This window comes from Chelonoidis abingdonii, chromosome 24, assembly GCF_003597395.2.
Source record: "Chelonoidis abingdonii isolate Lonesome George chromosome 24, CheloAbing_2.0, whole genome shotgun sequence".
In the NCBI taxonomy this organism is placed as follows: domain Eukaryota; kingdom Metazoa; phylum Chordata; order Testudines; family Testudinidae; genus Chelonoidis; species Chelonoidis abingdonii.
Window position 1 is genome coordinate 18,932,227 of NC_133792.1, and position 21,093 is coordinate 18,953,319.

At 43.5% G+C, this 21,093-nt stretch overlaps 1 protein-coding gene across 2 annotated transcripts in view; it reads left to right on the plus strand.

Moving 5' to 3' along the window:
* The window catches only part of COL5A1 (collagen type V alpha 1 chain), a 260,301-nt gene that overhangs the window by 151,887 nt on the left and 87,321 nt on the right, over positions 1-21,093 (plus strand). For both annotated transcript variants that reach the window (XM_075060418.1, XM_032767553.2), the window contains exons 13-22: positions 2,568-2,660; positions 6,525-6,581; positions 7,073-7,126; positions 8,577-8,630; positions 9,584-9,637; positions 11,974-12,027; positions 13,766-13,819; positions 15,497-15,541; positions 19,200-19,253; positions 20,844-20,888. In XM_075060418.1, coding sequence (XP_074916519.1) covers positions 2,568-2,660; positions 6,525-6,581; positions 7,073-7,126; positions 8,577-8,630; positions 9,584-9,637; positions 11,974-12,027; positions 13,766-13,819; positions 15,497-15,541; positions 19,200-19,253; positions 20,844-20,888 — 564 coding nt within the window. The remainder of the gene's footprint in view (positions 1-2,567; positions 2,661-6,524; positions 6,582-7,072; positions 7,127-8,576; positions 8,631-9,583; positions 9,638-11,973; positions 12,028-13,765; positions 13,820-15,496; positions 15,542-19,199; positions 19,254-20,843; positions 20,889-21,093) is intronic.

Here is a 21,093-nt window from a genome sequence, read left to right on the forward strand (position 1 = left end):
GGGAGTTACTTCACCTCATTGTGACCCTCTTTCCCTTTTTGTGGAATAGACGCCCAACACGCAACCTGTGGAACTCATTGCCAGGACACGTTTTGAAGGCCAAAACTTTAACTGCGTTCAAAAAAGAATCAGATAAGTTCACGGAAGTCCATCAGTGGCTATTAGCCAAGATGGTCAGGGATGCAACCCCATGTTCTGGGAGTCCCTAAACCTCTGACTGCCAGATGCTGGGTCTAGACAACAGGGGATGGATCACTTGATAACTGCCCTGTTCTGTTCATTTCCTTAGAAGCATCTGGCCACTGTAGGAAGACAGAATACTGGGCTAGGTGGACCAGTGGTCTGACTCAGTATGGCCGATCTTATGTAAATTATTACCTACCTTTTGTAAAATGCTGTGAGCTCTTCATATGGGAAAAGAAATGAGTAAGTAGGCTAAAAAATTCTAAATTGACGCATGATTTCAAGTGCTTCAATTCTGCTGGACCCAACTTGAGACACCTAAAGTGGGCTCAATTTTCAGAAAGTGCTGAACACCTGTCTGAAATTTGGGAAAGTGCTGAAATTCAGGGCCATTTAAAATGGTCTCAAATTGGACATCCAACATTTGTAGGCGAGGAAGTGAACTAGTCACTTTTGAAGATCGTGGCACTATTCTTTCTAGATGCCAATTGAGCAAGCATTGAGCCAGCCCTCTCGGTCCCGGGACACCAAAGGAATGATGATGAGTGTATTTTGTCTCTGCTTTGATGTGACAGAACCCAAAGGAGCCTAGCGGCTGGAAAATAAGCGGTTGGGTACTAAGAGAAGAGTCTTAAATAAAAACCACTGTGCGCTTGTAGAGGTTCCAAATGGGAGGGTAGGTTCCTGGCAGGGAGCCTAGTGCTGCTAAAGCCAACTGCACAACATTGTTACAATGTTTAGCTGGCCATTACAATACCTCTTCTGGCCCATAAAGTAATCAACCCTTGGCTCGTAAATTGTCAGGTTTGGTTCAGTTGGCCAAGTTCATGTTGGAACTTGGTTCCATTGCCTCTCGCTATGCAACAGGCCGAGGTGAAACCCAGGTGAAGCAACATTACCAACTAGGACCTACAGTTGGTCTGCAGTTTCACTCTTGGAATGCTCTAAAGGCATTGGGAATTAGGCCAGTAACAGGGTATTGCTACAGGAACATAGGTTCAGAGATGTCAGAGGTGGGAAGAGCCTTAGTCCTCCTGAAGTTCAGGAAAATAATGTTCCAACAGAAAACAAGTCCAATATCAACAGCTTACATTTTCGAGTGCTTTCCATATCAAAGGATCCCAAAACACTTTATAAACTATGTGCTGAATTCTACTCCTTGAAGCATACCTCAGCACTGGACAAAATCTGAGCCACTGCCTTTCTCCCTGCCATAAAATAGATATAAAATCCATGCATCCTGCCCCCTTACTGTAGAAAAATTTTTAATTAGTGTTTGGAAAGTGCTCTGAGATCCCTCAGAGGGAAAGCATCACGCGAAGCTGCAGAGCACAGCGAATGCATCCAGCAATGGGCGTTTCTGCCTGCATACCACTGGCCCAGTGTTGTTGTTATCTCCTCATAGGCTGCTGTAAATTGGACTAATCCAAGCTCAAATGTTTACCTGTTTGGACTGTGTCCTATTTTCCAAGCAAATGTCAGGTGTCCTGGCATGGGGAGCTAGTATCTCAGGAACAGCTTTTAAAACACATAAGCACAAACCTGTAGGCCTTGTGCTAGAAACGTAGGCTATGTACTCTAGCAAACTGGAGACTAAAGCCAAGTGATTCGTTCCCATCCTCATGCAATCACATCTGCAGGGTTTTCCTGGCCAAGAACAGCTGGGAGGAGAGCTTCAGGCCTATGGATGTTCTGGCTTTAAAGTTTTGAGCTGATGATGAATCCTTAAGGTTTTAAAGCATATATCAGGGGTCAGCAACCTTTCAGAAGTGGTGTGCTGAGTCGTCATTTATTCACTCTAATTTAAGGTTGTGTGCTGGTAATACATTTTAATGTGTTTAGAAGATCTTTTTCTATAAGTCTATAATATATAACTAAACTATTGTTGTATGTAAAATAAATAAGGTTTTTAAAATGTTTAAGACGTTTCATTTAAAATTAAATTAAAATGCAGATCTCCCCGGACCAGTGGCCAGGACCCGGGCAGTGTGAGTGCTGCTGAAAATCAGCTCGCATGCTGCCTTCAGCATACATGCCATAGGTTGCCTACCCCTGGCATATATTATGATCTCACACATTTTGTCCATGGATTGTTTTGAACTTCAGTTATTTACTTTGCAGGTGTTTAACTGGGAAGAATGTGGCTTGTACCATAAATAAGACACATCACCTGTTTGATTTTCCCATCAGAAGTGAATGTCACAGGGCTCTGAGAGAAGGTGCTAGACAAGTGTGGCAGTTAGTAAGTTCGTTAGAGACCAGTAGGGCAGTGGCTGAGCTGAGCTCTCCAATCCAGCGAGGCGGAATAGAAACACTATAGGAAGTCAGGTGAGGGAGAGAGGGAATAGACAGCAGCACAGTCACATGCATCTTTTTCCTTACAGTTCCGCTTTACTGGGGGAGGAGATGGTGGCTCAAAAGGACCTCTCGTTTCAGCACAGGAATCCCAAGCTCAAGCTATACTGCAACAGGCCAGGGTAAGTGGGGATGTCTCATTTCTCTAGTGCCGTTGGAAGAAATGCACCCAGGTGATGTGTCTCAACATTGGCTGTGATTTTGTACTGGGCATGGTAATGTGACCCCTATGTGATAGCCATCTTAGCATACTTTGGCCTATCAATAACAGCTAGAGATGGGCCAAACCCAAAATTATGATTCAAAATGCCCCCACACCTTTTGGATCAAATTCTCTGCTGATGTAAATAGGCATAGACCTGTGAGCTTCAATGGAGTTCTGCTGTTTACAAGGACTTGGTTCTTCGTGCTCAAAACCCCCAGCCAAAGTTTTGTATGTTTTTATTTTTTGAGTATATCACTCTCAATAAATAAATGAATGTCGCAGATGTAAGTTGTTTCTCAGCTCCATGAATGTCAGCCTGCAGATCACAATTTCTTTTAATGTAGTCATTGGAAAGTATGTGATGAGTATCCTTGCAAATATTTTTTACATATAGTGAATCCTGTGGATTTATTGTAAAAACTTTTCTGTCTGGGTTTGTTATTCGAGCTGTGTGGGTTACCTCTGATTGGTCACACATGTCCCGCAATATTATATCTGCTCCCTGATTGGATGAACATGCAGACCCTTAAGGCCCAAATGTTCACATGTTCAAATGAAAACTTTGGTTCCAGCGAATACAATGCTGAAATTCACTTTCCACGAGCATTTGTGTGAGAGAAAACTGTCATTTGCCTATGTGAAGTGAAAACCCACTAGATGCATTATGGCACAAGGAAATTGTGCCACTAGATGCATTATGGCACAAGGAAATCCATTTAAGAATGTGAGAGATTCTCCATAAATAGGGATTAGATTGTGGCTTTAGACACAGCCATGAACAAAGGCTGGCGTGTAAACTTCACCCACTCAGGAGTACTCCAAGGAGGTAGTGTGCTCAGGGACACCCTTCTGAGGCACAATCCCTTCCCTGCTTCCTCCTCACGGGAGGTAGTAATTTAGGCTACAAGATATGGATGAGATTTCCCAGTTCTTGTACATATACTGCGCTAGCCCTCATCAGACTAGTGTGAGAGTCAGTACAATTGTGGCCACAGCAGCACAGGGAGCCCCAGTGGAGGCATGACTTAGCCTGAAACCAGTGGGTCTGTACTTGGCACATCTCAGCCATGCCTCCGTTGCCGCTACCCATGCTGCTGCAGTCACACTTCTGTTTATACTCACGCTCATTGAGCTCCTGGGGTATGTGTAGGACTCATGCTCCTAGCTCGTAGTGTAGACACAGTCTTGGTGCTGGCCTGTTCTGGCTGCAAATTCTCAGCACCTGCACATGTACCCCTGCACTGGCTGGTCGGCCCCAGCCATTGAGCACTGGGTATGGAATCCAGGTTTTCACTCGTTTCTCACTCCTCCCTGCTATAGGCAGGGACTGAGTGAGTGCACAGCTCTGCTTGTTTCCACACACCTGGACCCAAGAGCCGGATAGTTTAGGCACGGGATTAAAAAGGAGGTTCTTGGTCCCTTGTGGCGGCATGGAACCCAGATCAGAATCTAGCCGTGTGCATGAAAATTAGGTGCCACCCTTATGTTACTGCTAAGCTGTCAACGCTCCCTTTAGCTGCAGGCTTGGGGCATGCTTGATGCAGTGGCCCAAAAGATATTACGTGATTTAATGAAATCAGGTCCATAAAAATGTCCATCTAACACGGTGGCAGATTTCCCTTCTTTTATGACTCCTAATGAAGAGACTGGTGTAGGTAGGGGGTTTGGGGCTCCATTCAGTCTCAGATTTACGATCAGTCCAGTTTCATTCGCATGCAGGTAGAATACGAAGCTGTCTCTCCAGAAAAAGGCATTGTACTACAAACTACCCTGTTTCCCTGTCCCTTCAATTTCCTTTAGGAGACACGGAGGATCATGTTTCTAACCAATGCCTACTTAGTGCCAGTGTTAGGGCTAGTTTAAAAACTTTTAGTTAAAACTTGTTTTCATGGGAAATGGGCTTTTTGACTAAATTATTTTTTTGTGGAAAGTGTCTGTTTTTCTGTGAAACTTTTGATATTTTTCCTTTTTGACAAAAAAACAAAAACTGAAAAAGGACATTTTCCCCCTCTCCCCGGGGAATATTTCAGCTGTTCTTTGAAAAACCATAAATCCCCCAAATGATTCTTTTTCATTCAGTTTTTAACCAAACTTTTTCAGTTATAAGTTGGTGAAAATAGGAGGCGGGGGGAACAAGCACACAGTTTATGTGTTTATGGTTTTCCAATGAAAAGTTAAAATTTTCCACAAGAGAAGTGGGGAAGAAACAGCTCTACCCTGACCAGCTGTACCCCGCATACAGACCTTGCCATTTGAACTGGGATCATTAATAAGAAAATTGAGATCAAAGTCTTCTGTGGTGAAGACTGAAAGAGTTTTGGGGAGGCTGAGAGAGGAAAGAGAATCCTGAGATGGGTGGATTTTTCTTCTCTTGTTTTTGGTTAATTACATTATTAAAGTGATATATTCCCCTGAAATTTGATTCTTGGTAAAGGGGCCAAATGTTGTCCCAGCTGGCAGTATTTCAGAGCAGCTCGTTTTTATTGGGCAGTGGTAAAAAAAAAAATAAAAGTTATAAATAATCTAACATTTGTGTAATATTTATTTCATTACAAGTGCAGGCACTGGTAGATTTTAATTACTGGAGCATGGACATAATTAGCAGTCTTTTAAAGTATTGAATTACTGCAATTGAACAAATTGTCCAAGTGGTTTTATAAAGTGTGGACAGTCCCATTACCTGCCGTGAAAATTATCGACTTGGTGCTGGCTATATGGCTTTTTAATGACTGAGTTTAAAAAAAAATGAAGTTGAATTGCTGTTCCATTTATGGGAATATTAAATAGCAAAAAATCTGTAAATGGAACTGTCAGGATAGGCCCATTACTCAGTGAAGGGGGAAAAATAATATCAGAAAATGTAGAACTAGCAGAGGTGCTTAATGACTTCTTTGTTTTGGTTTTCACCAAGAAGGTTGGTGGTGGCTGGACTTCTAACATAGTGAATGCCAGTGAAAATGAGGTAGGATCAGAAGAGGCTAAAATAGGGAAAGAACAAGTTAAAAATTACTTGAACAAATTAGAAGTCTTAAAGTCACCAGGACCTGATGAAATGCATCCTAGAATACTCAAGGAGCTGACTGAGGGGATATCTGAGCCATTAGCGATTATCTTTGAAAAGTCGTGGAAGATAGGAGAGATTCAAGAAGACTGGAAAAGGGCAGACATAGTGCCCATCTATAAAAAGGGAAATAAGGACAACTAGTGTAAATCAACATAGCTCCACGGAGGTCAAACATCAGCTAAGGAACAGGCCTTTAGTGTTCGTGTGTATACGTATACATTTATCTGTCATGACAGGTTATAGTCTTTACATAAGAGACAGTCTTCCCTACATAAGGTACGCTCCCTGTACTGCAGAGTAAACATACACTGTCTCCAAAAATGATCATACGCATATGCTGGAAACAATGTACGTTCTATTCAGTAGGAGCATGTAGGGAGAGCTAACACTCTGTATCTGTACTAGGCTGCCTGGGGCACCTTCGTTCCTGGTCTAACTGCACTGAAGTCAAGGACATTGTATCAGGGATGAATTTGGGCCTCTTTGCATGCATTGGACACATGGTTTGTTTTATGCACACTGGGCCAAAGGCCATTGGCCTTAATGATGTTGCATCAGCATCTGCCACTAGTGATTTTGGCCCACTGTGCAAGATTTCTGGTCCCAGCGGTGTAGAGCCTTTGCTGGTGACAGCACAAGGTATGGGTCTTTCTGGCTTTGGTTGTGTCTGGCAGTAGGATGTAGAGGAAATTGGATGATTTTCTCTTTCTGTTGCAGTTGGCATTGAGAGGACCTGCTGGCCCTATGGGTCTTACTGGAAGACCAGGCCCTGTGGTAAGTAAGTAGCCAAACACTGGGACAAGAAGGCAAAGCTGACACCAGGGCACTACCTGGGAATTGGATCTCTGATATTATTAGTGCCCTGATTGTCAGAGGGCCTTCGTTTTGCTGACACACACATTTATGCACCTGCTCTCTGTCCTCTGCTCATTTCCCATGCCCCTGTGTAGGGATTTGGATGTGCACACTGCTTTGGGGCAAACAATCTTGTCACAGCTTCCCTGCACTCCCCCATGTCAGCCAAGGTCCTTGTCATCTTCTGTGAATGAAACCTTGTCGCAGAGAGGCAGTACACCAAACATGGCCACACACTCCTGGAAAAGTGCTTGTTTCAGCACCCAGACTCTAACTGCTGGAGCAGTTGTTATTCTAATGTGTGGGTTCTCAGTCAACTCTCGTGGTCCTGGGGGTTAATGGGTCTTTCTTGACATTGTTCAAGTCTTGTCCATGGCAAAGCTTAACCTAACAGTATTGTGCATCCGTAGGGACCCCCAGGCGGCGGAGGACTAAAAGGTGAACCAGGAGACCTTGGGCCTCAGGTGCGTATGAGAAAATCACGTAATTTTCAAAAGGGGGTAGTGGTAAAAGATCTTGTCTAAAGCTACTAAGCCTGTAACCAGGGCTTTTATAGTGGCCCACGTGGAGGAAGAACTCAGGCTTTCTAAAGGGCGAACCAAATTGGACAGATATGAAAATACGTTCTGTGCCTAAGTGGGTGGGCATTTGAGTATCCAAATACAGAGCTAAGAGATCCTGAGACAGTGGAATATTCCACATTGCCTGCCTTCTGAAGGACGTGCCAGTACCGACGATCCAGGAAATCAAATCCTGAAAGCCCTTACTTCCTTCTTAATCTTTTCCCAGACAAATCTACCACTCAGTACATAGAGTATTTTGCTCCCTGTTTAAATCCTGTAAGATTCCGGGATGGGCTGACCAGGTTCAGTGGTGTGGATGGAGAATCATGCTCTCAGCATGCCATGCTGCTCCACCTGGGTAAGAAGGGAGGAAAATAGTGCTCTTGTCTATTCTGCCTACCAGCACCTCTAAACCTGTATCAGCCTAAGCCTCGTGATTTTATCTTCATCGCTAACAGTGCTTCCACTGGAACCAGTCTATCCACACAGCCTGGGCAAACAATGAATACAAGATGCAACAGGATTCTTGGAAGTCTCACCTTCATAATGCTGGCAGTAGGTCCAGTATAGAAATTCTGAAATCCCCTAGTTAGTTCGTAGCTCCTGCTCGGGCAAAACTCCCATTTTCTACAGTGCAAAGCTCGAGTAAGGACTGAAGGATTTGCCTCCAGAACATGGAGTCAGCAACAAGTGTGGAACAGTTCACATGATTAAGATTTCCCTTTGGGGACACACCAATCAGTCCTCATGACACAATGGGAGTTTCTTGTCCTCATCCCTTGCACAATGGACCTCGCTGATATTTGATGTACGGAGTACTCTGTCCAGTGAGGTTAATGTCACATGTTCTGTGATCTCTGTGACCTTTGCTAGTGGCATTGTCTTAGCTGGTACATTACTCCTCTCCTTCTCTGGTTTCCACCCTTGTTCTTTAATCTCCGCTGAGCCACCTGGGGAATGCATGGATCTACCTTTATACATTTGCTTACATTAGGCCAGATTTACAAAGGGGTTTAGGCACCTAAGCCCACAGATAGGGCTTTATAAACCACTTAAGTAGATAAGGTGATGAACTTCAATGGATTTTCAATGGGAGGTAGGCACCTCATTCACTTTGGCGCTTTTTAAAATCCCGCTGGGTACCGAGCTGCATCTCTAGGCACCTAAATATCTTTGTAAATCTGCCCAGTTGAAAAGATATGGCAAGATAGGACTTAACTGTTCTTTTAGCTGCACCAGACAGGCCTGGCTAGAGAGGGCCTGTGTCTTGGTCTTGTCCTCTGGAGAAAATGCATATGGTGTATTATTATCTGCTTTGGTTTTTTTCCTCACTCTCTTCAACCTATTGCAGGGTCCACGAGGCACTCAAGGCCCCCCAGGCCCATCAGGAAAACCAGGCCGCAGGGTAGGTGCACTCAGAATCTCTCTGATGTATTTGAAATCGGCTTCCTGCTGCTGCCAAGCAACTGCTGAGGGAGAGGGGGCAATGAGAGTGTCCCTGAGAAGGTGATACATTGCGGGTGACTAGCTGCCCTATGTCACAGACCCACCTATGGGCTTCTGTGCATGGCAGATATCTGTAACAGGGAGGCCTCCCAGTGCCTCTAAACTTATATACATATAATGGAGAGGCCTAACGGTCCTAAGGCATAAAGAGAGAGATGATGAGGTGAGGTGCATTTCCCATTCTATTCCATGCTTCCCATCTTCTCCAATATGGTTGCTCCTCAGTCATCCAAAATATATCTGCATGCATGCATTGGGCCTGATCCTCTCTCACTGCTTTTGCCGTAACTCCATTGGAATCACTGGCTTACTCCTGATTCTCATTATTGTAAGCGGAGGATCAGACCCATGGGATACATACAGGAGATAGCATACGTTGTACTCATACCCTGTGCACACATCTCCATAGGTGCACGTTAAGAGGTTGAGCTTAAACAACATATTGCTTTTGCATGCTAGAGCATCAGCTCTGCTTGCTGGTGGGAGAATTAAGAAACTATTTTGCATGACCCACTCCTGGGTTACTAATAAGTTTTTTAACTCATTACAATCTGTGAACACCATAATTAACATAACTTGCAATGTGCTGATTGATATTTTATTCATGTATTCTCTTTTAAATCAATGGCCATGTCCTGGCATCCCTACCATTTTATATCGTACCCTTCGTTAGAGAGCCAGGCAAAGATAGAGCTGCTGCTACCACAAAAACAGATGGTCATTTTCTCCCCACAAGGGAAACAGTCCCATTGCCAGTGGATTCTGACTTAAATAAAACTTCATTCAGCCACAAGCGAAAGAGCAGATGTCCCTGTGGTCTTGCTCAGCTTTTTTGCGTTTCCTCTCTTTCAGGGACGTGCTGGCAGCGATGGTGCCCGGGGAATGCCAGGGCAGACAGGACCAAAGGTAGCTTTACATATTTATATACTCTTTGCATTCATGTCTGCTCTCGCAAACACAAACCAAATGGACCCTAGGCAGAAGGAATTCAGTCCACTAGGAAGGGAAGGGTCCAGCAGTGTCTGTATAATCATAGGCTAGAAATATTAGAGGTGGAAATGAGTCACCAGGGTCAGACAATAATGAGAGATTTTTGGTGCAAGGTTTGTTAAACCAAAAAATTCCTTAGAGTAAGAAATATGCTCCCTCTGTGTGTGTGGTTGAAGAGCAAAGACTTTGGAATCCCAATTATGAAAAACACGAAGAACAGTTGAAAACGTCATGAAATCGAACTACAGAAAAATACCCATTAACTGGGTAAGGAAACTTACTAAGTGTGTGGTGGAATTTTAATATCATATTTGAGATGAAATCCCTTACTTCCCTGTCATCTTGTGCTATTATCAAGCAAGAAAGGAGCTGTTCCACCAAACGGAATGCAGACAAAGTTTGCCCAAGGAATTGTATATTAGAAGTGTTCAGTAGTTCATTGTGTAGATACTTAAAACTGGAATAGATAAGGAGTTTCTTGATAGACAAAGGAGTCTGCAAATCATTTATCCAGTAAAGTTAATGAGTGTTGACTGCCCTCAAAGGAGTGAATGCCAGGGAGACGTGAAAAACAGAATAATGAATAGTAGCCGAGATGGTGACTAATTCTATTATGGGCAGACTTCAAGGGGCACTCTAGAACTTGATAAAAAAAACAGCCATCTTCTTATGGCTCATGTATCTTGTGTAGGCAACTTTGCTTGCTTGCCGGATGGATTTATCCTTTAAATTGCTCTGGCGTTAGACTATTCCTACATATAAAGTAGAGGGATGGAGAACAGGAGGAGACGTGTGCAACTGTAATTCTATTATAAGTTAAATTAGCATGAGCACGTGTTTAGTGGCTGGCAGAGCAGGACGGGAGACAGGATTTCTGGATTCCCAACTTTATTATTTACTGTGTGGCCAGGGACAAGTAACTTCAGCACTTATACAGGGATAACAAAACCTATTTTATGGGTGCGGTGTGCAGAGTCTAGCATCACAGATGGAAGCACCCAAAATCAATACCCCTTTTTGTTTTCCTCTCAAATTCTGATCCTGGCGTGATTTGCTCAAGGATGCCCAGGCTGTTTATTGTTACTCTTTAAGCATAAGGCCCTCCGTCCTCCCTGCTTTTATCTATCTAGCAGGTTGTGAGCAAGAAGGTGGGTTGCAAGGGGTCAGCTGCTGAGTGCATGGTGCACTATAGAGAACACTACAGTTACAGATGACTAAGCCATAGAGTGTGATGCCAACTAGTGATTTTCCTTGGTGAGGTGACTGGTTACTTATACACTCTACTTTGCAGACCCCAGCGGCTAGTTCCAGCATAGCCAAGTCTCTGCTGAACTGATCTCTGTTTTAGCTCAGAGGTGCAATTCCAAACTTTAGTCCTACACATGGCTTCTTCCTATGAATTAAAACATCAATGGATAAGTGCTGCTGTGAGAGATCCTCCAACAGGCTCGGTCTGCGTAGGATAAATCCCACCAGCTTCATGTGATGAACCTCTGCAGGGCAGAGGCTACCCAGGGTGCTGAATAATAAATGGATAGGAGTTTTATGTTGTGCATTTCTTTCCTCTTTGTTCTCAAATAAGACCAGAAACCTCAGTCACTTTATTGAAAGGAACATCCACTTAAACTCCAAAGTGAAGTCATCAGATTTAAGATCTGGCTATTTTTCTTCTTAGGCCATAAACTTTCTTGTCTTTGATCCTAATTTTATTAACTCAGTTTCCTGTTTTGTTTCTTTTTTCCACTTGAGTCCCTAGCAGGATTACAGGGAAGGCTTTGGCCAGAAAAGTGGGATGCTTTCTGAGGGGGCTTAGAGATTGAATTTGCAGAGGTGCTGATGGACATGGGAAAGTTGGTATTTAAGTTGCTATCAGGGGGCTATGATTAGTAATGGCATGAAATTTAGACGGTGAAAATGTAGATTGAATATCTCAAAAACTTTCCAAAAGGGCGATGTGTTCGGCAGTAGAATACTGCCCCAGGGAAATTGGTGGAAGCCGCATTGCTTGAGAAACAAAGATAGATTGGAAAAATCATTACATGGACAATGGCAGTAATCGGCGAGATGGGTAAGATGACATCATGGAACTTTCTCATCTCTAATTCTGACGTCCTTGGAGCTGTGATAAGAAGCCGAAACACTATCCATTGCCTGTGCATAAAACTGATCCCTCCTTGGCCCAGAGACTGATCAAAGTGGAAAGAGATACAACAGTGAACAGAAATCTGGACTAACCTTGTCTTTTCTTGTAGGGTGACCGAGGTTTTGATGGGTTGGCTGGTTTGCCTGGTGAGAAGGGGCACAGGGTAAGTTCTCATTTCCACAGCATCCTGGCGACAATCTTAAAAAGAGGAAAAACAAACAAACAAAATGTCCATGTAACATTAGAAAGGGTTATTGAACTCCCAAATGGACCGGGGTGGGGGAGTGATACGGTGCTCTGAGGCTGTTGGGAGTTGCGTGGAGTGTGTGGTTAGAACTGAGAGGGAGACATCATGGGCTGGCTGGTGTAAGAGGATTACAGATCTCTGTAGGAGTGCATAGGACATGTCATAAAAACACATCCAACCACAGTGTCCACATGGCAGGAAGCCATTGAAAGCTTCTGAAGACACATGGGAGAGGGAAAAAAAACAGCAGACTTTTTGGAGGAGGTAACAAACCTCAGAAAAGTAGAGAAGAAGCAAGAAACGAAACCTGCTTTTATGGTGCCATTTATGGAAAGGCAGCCAAAAAAATGGGATTCGTCTGTGTGCTTTGTAATTAAGCAAGAAGCCAACTATTTTGGCAAGCAACCCCCTCCCCCGCCTCCTCAAGAATGTAACTATTACTTTATAAAGCAAGGGGGGAGTGTTTTTAGCGGTGGAGGAGATTACATGGTGATTACATGCTACATTGGGGTGGAAAGGTAGCACATAAGGGCAATGTTTAACCAGCTGGAAAATGCTGTAATGTGTTTGGGTTGGAATGGTAATTATGCGACAAAGCCAGGGTCCCTGTTCTCAAAGAAGCTGCTGTGCGTACCTGAGTCACACTGGTTGGTTTTTGTACCCATTATGAGACGTCATGGGGAAGTTTGTCATGGATTGTGCTAGTCCAGTGAAACAGACCGTGTGAGTTCTGAGGCTGTTGTTATACTGTAGAAAGGATGCTGAGATTAAGCTCTAGCCCTGCATGATAGAAAACGTGTCAGCCACAAGACATTTCCCATACACCCAACAGGATCTTGGTATCCCCCAATAAATCCCAAGTTAATTCAAGTTACAGAAATATTCAGATAACACAATCTCCCTGTTTGGTGGGGGAACAGGCAGCTGTTCTTTGCACAGGGATGGTTTCCTTCTTTCCAGTTTCACATCAGGGAGGGGCAGCTCAGGAGGCATGGTCATTATTAGTGAAACTGATCATGGAGGATAGGGCTGGCCCTAGGTTTTGTGAAGTGTCACATGCAGGGCACCATCCAGTGCTCTTCTGGCTATGACCAAGTGGCCCTCACCTTTGCATGCCCATAATACAACCTAGTTCCGATGGTCTCCATAGACTATGGTGACATTTCTCCCTTCTTGCATCCACCACATACTTGTCATACACAATCTGCTCCTCCATTCCTGAAGCCCTGTGATCTTCCCTACATAGACTGGGAAGACCGACGGTTGAGAAGTAGAACTATCTTAGCAAGAAGTGTGGGACTGGAGAGACACGTGCGGGACAAGTGTGGGACACGATCTCTCACTGTTCCGTGGCAAAAGGGGACCATGAATATTGACTGAGGATGCTCCTCTGCCTTATGGATCACATGTGTGCACGTGATAAATAGCGTCTTATATAATTACAGAGTAGTGGCCATAATTCTAATGGGTTTTTGAGTGTACTAGGAGATGGGGGGGAAAACTGAGCACCTGGTCCCACGAAGGTTGGGGAACAAAGCGGTGGGGCCTGATGCTGTTCTCCCTCACATCTGCTTTACATCATGAGGGAGAAGAGAATTGGCTTGGTTTCTCTGGGGATTTCCTGAAGTGGCTGATTCTAATCTTACATTCCTAGGGTGATCCAGGCCCATCAGGTCCACCAGGAGCACCCGGAGATGACGGGGAGAGGGTAAGTTTATCCCTGAATGCAGCTTCCTTTTGAATTCAGAACCAAGCCCTGTAAAGAAGAAGCAGGTGTGATATCAGACATGTGATGATAACAAAGAGCAAGCCAGTGCTGGCATGTTATTTAATGCAAAATGCTGATCATCTTAAATGTAGGTCTTGGGGTAGACTAGAATTCTGCATCCACGCAACATTAATACGTGTACTCATGACTCAGCCTATATTACGGTGGTTCTGATCGTGTTCTCTGTTACTTGTTTTAACTAATGGCACTAAACAATGGCACTGAACGGGGTTCACGGTGAAGGGAAAATGTAGAACTGGTTGAAATTTTTCATTGAAATCCATTTTGATGTCTCTCCCTCCCCTCCCAAATGAAGATTTTTGTGGAAAATATTTGGATTTTTCAGTGTTTCCCGTTTCCTTTTACTAGTAATGAAAACCTGAACAGTGTTGAGTTTTTTTCCCCCCCTTTCGCTTGAATTTTTCTTTTTATCTCCCTTTTTCGGTGGTAAAATAAAAAGAGGGAAAGGAAGGAAAAGAAAAAGAGATGTAATATTGGGGAGGAAGGGAGAGAGAAGGGATACAAATAAGAACTAAAAATGTTTTCCAAAAGATTTTGGGATTTTTTTTATCAGAAAAATGGACAGTTTAAAAAATGCACAAAAAAAAGAATGATTTTTTTTTCTTTGTGAAATACACTTACCTGCTCACTCTTCTTCAATAAGCGCTAGTAAAATGCGACAAGGTCTCAGGGCCAGGAGTTCCAGACTCTGCTGGGGACTAAACATTAAAATGGTTTCTTATCCCACCTCTGGAATGGGTCACATTAGCCTTAGACAAGTCACTCGTTTGTTTCCTGACACCTACCTATCTCATTGATAGCTTATGAGGATTAATTAATTAAGCATAAAGTGTTTTGGAGTTGAAAAGACCTAAGTAGTATTATTATCCATCAGCTGAACAATATGTAAGGAGTGTGTGATCAGTCTTAAATCCCAAGAGAGAAGAGGAATTGTTTGGGAAAAGAATGTGACACAGATAGAGTCTGACTTGGAATAATGGAATGAATTTTATTAACAGAGGGTTTAAGATGAATATCAATATGATTTCCTAAGCGTGATATCCATCAGAAAGTGAAATAGTCTCCCAGGTCAACTGGAGGAAGCCCCATTGTTTGAATAATTTAAAAATGAACCGGACAAAGCAATGAAGAATATTCTATGGGGAACAATGGGGCATTAGTAGGTGATGGAGTAGATGACCTAAAAATCACCCCATCTTTAAATTTCTCTAATCTAAGGAACCAACAGGCTACCTTTAATTGCCATGTTGGCTTTTCTGTATTGGCTCCTCTGTTCAGTTAGTTACTAAATCAGCTGCTTATTGACACACAAGCCTTGAAGTTTTCCTACAATATCTCATCTGTTAACAAAATCCATCTTTATAAACAGACATGAATTATGAAACATCCTTATAGGATTTCTAATCTTCAGTAAATTCTGCACGCATGATATTAGTGTCCAGGCTTATGAGGACTTTCTTATGCACGACTACCACTTTATTACTCCAGGGAAGTTGGTTTTCTATGTGATTATTATTTAACAAGGGTGAGACACCTACAATGTGACTGAAATGTAGCTGATTTTCTCTCTCTTTTTTCCCCTCCACTGCCAAATAGGGTGATGATGGAGAAGTTGGACCCAGAGGTCTACCTGGAGAACCTGTAAGTGCTTACTAGTTCAAAATGTGGCCATCTCATTCTGCAGTACCTCAGTAATTCTGTAGTCCAGGGCTCCTATGGCTAATGCTGTGCTTTGCAGGGATAGTGGCAGATAGTCACATAGTGCTACACAGTGTGTTAGATTAAATCTTCAAGGCAGTGAAGAGACAATGAACTCTAGTTGTCACTTGCAGATCTGTTCTGTCTCTCCTGTTTACAGCCATTTCATAAATCGAGAAACATTTCCTCCAGTTTATTTATTCTTCCAACATTTTCAGCTAAACTTCTCAGTAGTTTTGTTTCCTTAGTGGCCTCCTAGTCAAAATGTAAAGTCCAGAATTTGAGCTGTGTTGCTTAGCAGCGATTGGTCAAGTAGGATGAGCAGAACTCCTCCAGCCTGGCTGTGGAGCGAATGGCTCATGGAAAGTGTACGTAAGCTTTGGTTTCTATGAGTATTCAAGCACACACAGGCTAAGCATTCGTTTTTCTTGGGAATTCATGCTGGGAAAACTTGATCACACGCATGTTTGGGGGAAATGAACACTTGGGCCTTGTCTGGGCTGTTGAGACTACAAATACAAATTGGCTGTTAGACATCACTGTGTCACCTAACCGTGCTCAGAGTGGGGCCAAATGGCATGGTGCTTAAAACGCTAATGGCAGTTCTCAGCCCATCCACACCAAAGCCATGATTCTGTAAAGGCTTGAACAGCTACTTAGCATGATGCCCTGTGAATTGGAGTCATGTGGTGAAATCCTGGTCCCATTGTGAGTTTTGCCATCGACTTCAGTGGGGTCAGGATTCCACCCGCAGGGCATAAAAGATAAGTCCATCTGCAAATCTTTGCAGGATAAGTGACTAAGGCCCCTGATGCTGCTAATCTGGGAGTAGCTGATTCAGGGTTAGCAATGGAGAGAATTCTCTATTGTAGACAAGGCCAAAAAGGGATGCTAACGTGACCAGAGCAAATGCAGTGTAGAAGTACAACCCAATATTGCTAGAGAATGTTTTGCGGTACTCACTCATCTCTCCCAAGAATTAATTTCTGCCAATTTGTGAGGTCTAAAAGCACAGTTGCTACTAGCACCAAACATTCCTGACTTTATTTGCAAAAACAAAAACATTTTCTGACAATAAGGAGATACCTCTATGCAATGAAATTGTCATTTCATTAAAATAAGCTTATTCTTGTGCCCAAAACCCATTTTCTTAGGTAATTCACATCCATTTTAATACTATTGCATGCCATCAGCTTTGCTTTTGTCATGCCCTGTTTTGTTGTTGTAAATACCAGATTAGTGATACCAGGGTAACTGACAAGAAATGTTGGGAACGTAGGAGAGGAAAGGGTTGGTATTTGCAGACACTTTGAGACTAAATTATAAATGAGATGTGTGATTAACTTCTGGAAAAGATTCATCAACCTAGCTATCTCCTTAATACATGTCTAAAGCAATAACTTCTGGGTTATTAACATCTTAAAAACATTTATGTGCTCAGGTATTACAGTAATGGAGGAGACATTTAGATGACAATAATGCACACATGGAAACTATTTTTAAATGAGTAACAGAAAAAAATGGCTGAGGACCCAGTTGGGAGCAGGTAGAAATTATAATGTAAGAAGCTTTGGCCCATATGTATACTTCCCCAATCTGCATGAACATCTTCTAATGCCATCAGTCAAATCCTGGTCCCATCAAACCCAATGCCAGTTTTGCTGGTAGGATATGGCCCCTTTATGTTTTACTGCTGGCACCTTAGAATTTGTTCCTGTAGGCATCTAATTCCATTCTGCTGTCATTTGTTAAAATCCCTGAAGCCAATTCAGTCAGGGGAGTTGTTTTTCGAAGGCCCAGGCTTGCAAAGATTTAACCACATTGGTATTTTCCAGCTCTGCCAAAATATGCAGTCTGTCAATGGTAACGTTAGTGACCAGTTCTACTTAAGCTTCAGTCTTTCCAGGCTTAGGCCCATGCGCTCTGTTTCAATGTTAAAAACTATCATGTTTTATTTCGTAACCTTTTATTTTAACTCTTCTGTCCATCAATTAAACGTACTTTTCATCCATGACAATGAATGAACACCGGTATCGAAGGCTACATCTAGACAGCAATAAAACCCCCATGGCAGTGAGCCCCAGAGCCTGGGTCAGCTGACAGGCTCGGGCTGCAGGCTTAAAAATACCGGTATAGACATTCAGGCTCATGGGCTCTGAGACCCTCCTCCCTTGTGGAGTTTCAGGGCCTGAGCTCCACCCTGAGCTGGAACATCTGCGCTACTATTTTATAGCTCGCAGCCTGAGCCCTGGGATCCTGAGTCACTTCCCCCGAGCTTGGTGTGACGGGTCTTTCATTTCTGGGTAGACGTATCCTAATGTAACAAAGGGCTTAGGTTTAAAAATGTGGCATTCCACAGACCCACATGCCCAGTCTGTCTACCTAGGGATCTGTCTGAGAGCTGAGCTAAGGTGCCTCGCTTTGAAAACTGAGCTTCCAAACGTAGGCATCTCAAAAGTCCCCAAATGCTTTAGAGGCACAAGTCTCACTCACTTCCGGTGGGCCCTGTGTGCCTAAATCACCTAGGCCCTTTTGGAGATTCTACCCCTGGTATTCATCTGTTAAATACAAGACTCAAACACAACTAACTCCCTGAGGTGGCCACTATGCCTCAAATAGTGTAAAGTTAGAAATGTGAGGTAACACCATGAGTCGTTTATTACTTTCGACTAGAATGGCTCGCCTTTTGGAAATACAAGTGAAACATACAGTTGAGACCAAACACTTTTTTTCCAGCCCTGCAAAGGTCGATAGCGTTTCAGTGGCATAAATTAAATCCACTCAGATTTGAAACACCCACCCCAGTGCTGCCTGAGCAGCGTGAGTTTATTTCACACAGTACTGTCCACCGAGCAGTACTTTGCTCTGAAGTATTTTGTAGGTCATTGCTTCCGCAGCAGGAAAAGGAGTGATTTACTCTGAAAGTTGGTTAAAGTAGACCTCCATCTATAGTGGCTATCCTTTTTTTGAAAAGCATCCCCTAGACACACACACACTTTCTCTGTCTATTTCAGTGGTCCCCAAAATTTTTACCTCAGGCCCCCCCCTTACCCCTGGCCATGCTGGTCCCCGGAGCTGGGGCCAGGAGCGGGGATGCAGACGGGGAAAAGGGGCCGAGGCTGTGGCCACAGCTGAGGCCGGGAGCAGGGAGCAGGGTGGCACTCCCTCCCCCCACCCCCGTGGGGGATGCCTGGATCCCAGCCGCGCCTCCCTGAATGTTCCTTGATGCCCCCTAAGGGGGCACACCTCACAGACTGGGGACCTCCGCTCTATTTTATGGCAACATCAGTTTATAAAATTAGATCTGGAACATATGTTTTTGCAAAACATGCTTTAAAGCATGTGATCCAACAAGGTGCTGAGTAACATCAACTTTCACTGATTTCACTGGGAGCAGAGGGTGCTCAGAACCATGCAGGAACAGATCCTAAAGAAGGTGCTATGAAGGCTTTGGCTGGGCAATATTTTTTTCCCTCGATTCTCTTAAGGCCTGAGCCAAAGCCCATTGAAGTCAATGGGAGTCTTTCCGTCGACCTCAGAAAGGCTTTGGGTTGGGCTCTTCCTAACGGGAGATTCTAAGCATGTTTGTTTCTATCTGCAGGGACCCCGAGGTTTGCTGGGACCAAAAGGGCCACCGGGTCCCTCAGGACCGCCAGTAAGTTGCACAGACCACTCCACATACCTGCTGTTCCTGCCGTTCTGCTCAATAAGTTCTGTTGAGTTCTCCAATCAGAGCTAGTGTGTCCCGCTGAGGCATTTAGACAGATAATCCAAGAGGATATTTTATGCACCTGTGTTGTGAAAGCTGGAGGTAGGGTGACCAGATGTCCTGGTTTTATAGGGACAGTCCCGATTTTTGGGTCTTTTTCTTATATAGGCTCCTATTACCCCCTGCCCCCCTCCCGATTTTTCACACTGGCTGTCCGGTCACCCTAGCAGGAAGTGTAAAGAGAGAGTTAAAGCTCTAATGCCATATTCAGCCTTGCTTTGAGCCCATCTTCAGTGGAGTCACACCCATGCATACCAAGGTGGAATTTGGCCCATAGAGTAAATTGAACATCTAGACCAAAGTTGAAAGGAAGAACATAACTTATTACCACGGTGGCTTTTCTATTAACTTTTGCTTGTGTGTTCTGAAGCCTGGTTTAATACAGGTTTTTTTTCCCCACTTTTCAATCTAAATCCAAGAAAAGAACATGCAGCTTTTCAGTCAGGCCTCTTAAGGAGATAGAGCTTAGTCAGGTTGTCTGTCTTAGGCTCCTCATTCCATGAAGTGATGATGTAAGGACCAGCTCTAGGGATCGTCATGGGTGATTGATCCCCAAGACTTCAACACCCAGTTCCTGTTATTCCCTTTACTGGCAACAGTTCTAGATTCTTATTCCCTTCATGGACCAGCTGCTGTAAGAGGACATGACACGCTTAGTCAGTGAGTTCAGAGACCTTCAACTTCCATTGAAACTTGAGGGGAGTTGAGGATCTGGTCCCTAAAGTGGCTTGTTTAGTAAGAGCGCACAAGAAAAACTGATCTCTGGTCCTGTGCAAGGAATCAGCCTGTAGAATGCTGGACCCCCAGCTGGTGTTTTGTGATTGACTGTGAGCAGTGATCCCATAGACTTACCTATGATACTCCGTGAATGTATGAAGCTGATTTTTTTCCCTAGTTTCCATATATAAATTCCTTTCATTGCCGATATAAGGAGGCTGCATTTTCTAAAGGATTGCAACATCTCTATGGGGGTCTCAACCAGCCTTCAGCAAAAACACCATCAAAAACACAGTGGGTCAAATCCTGACCTGGTGTAAATTAACATAGCTCTGCCTACTTCATCCATTGTCTTCTAATGTGATATCTTTCAGCCCACCATTTCTATAAATCTGTCCACTGTTCAGAAACAACCTTCCTGCAGTCAGTATACAGTATTTGCACAGTGGTGCTGATTTTTCTCTGCAGGCAGGTAAAGCTAATGGAAAAAATGTTGAAATGGCCTTTGGAAAAAATCCCCAAAAACCGAATAACCCAACAAAACAAAATAATCCAACAACCTGGCATGAATTCTTGGCACTAGCTGCTTTGCCAGGCACCTTTAGAAAAACATTCTGTTTCCACTCAGTTGTTCCTGTTAGTCCAAAGGGCCACAGAGTATTTGATTCATTTTTACTATATCTTCCTGCTATTTTGGGCTCAAAATAGAAAGATGTTTTCTCAATTTAATGCTGTTTATTTTTTTTAATCCCTGCTCAGGGTGTGACTGGTATGGATGGACAAACAGGCCCAAAGGGGAATGTGGTAAGTCTTCTCTACTAACATCTATTTATTTATGTAGGTATCGTCAATCTTACACTAGATTTGTAATCACTGTTTAGTCCCTGTTGATTTCAAAGCCAGTACAAGTCATGGAGAATATCTTCCTATGGTTAATGGAGGTGAATTTATTATAATTTGCAATGAAATTACATTACATCCCTGTGAAGATCATACATTTTCATCATGA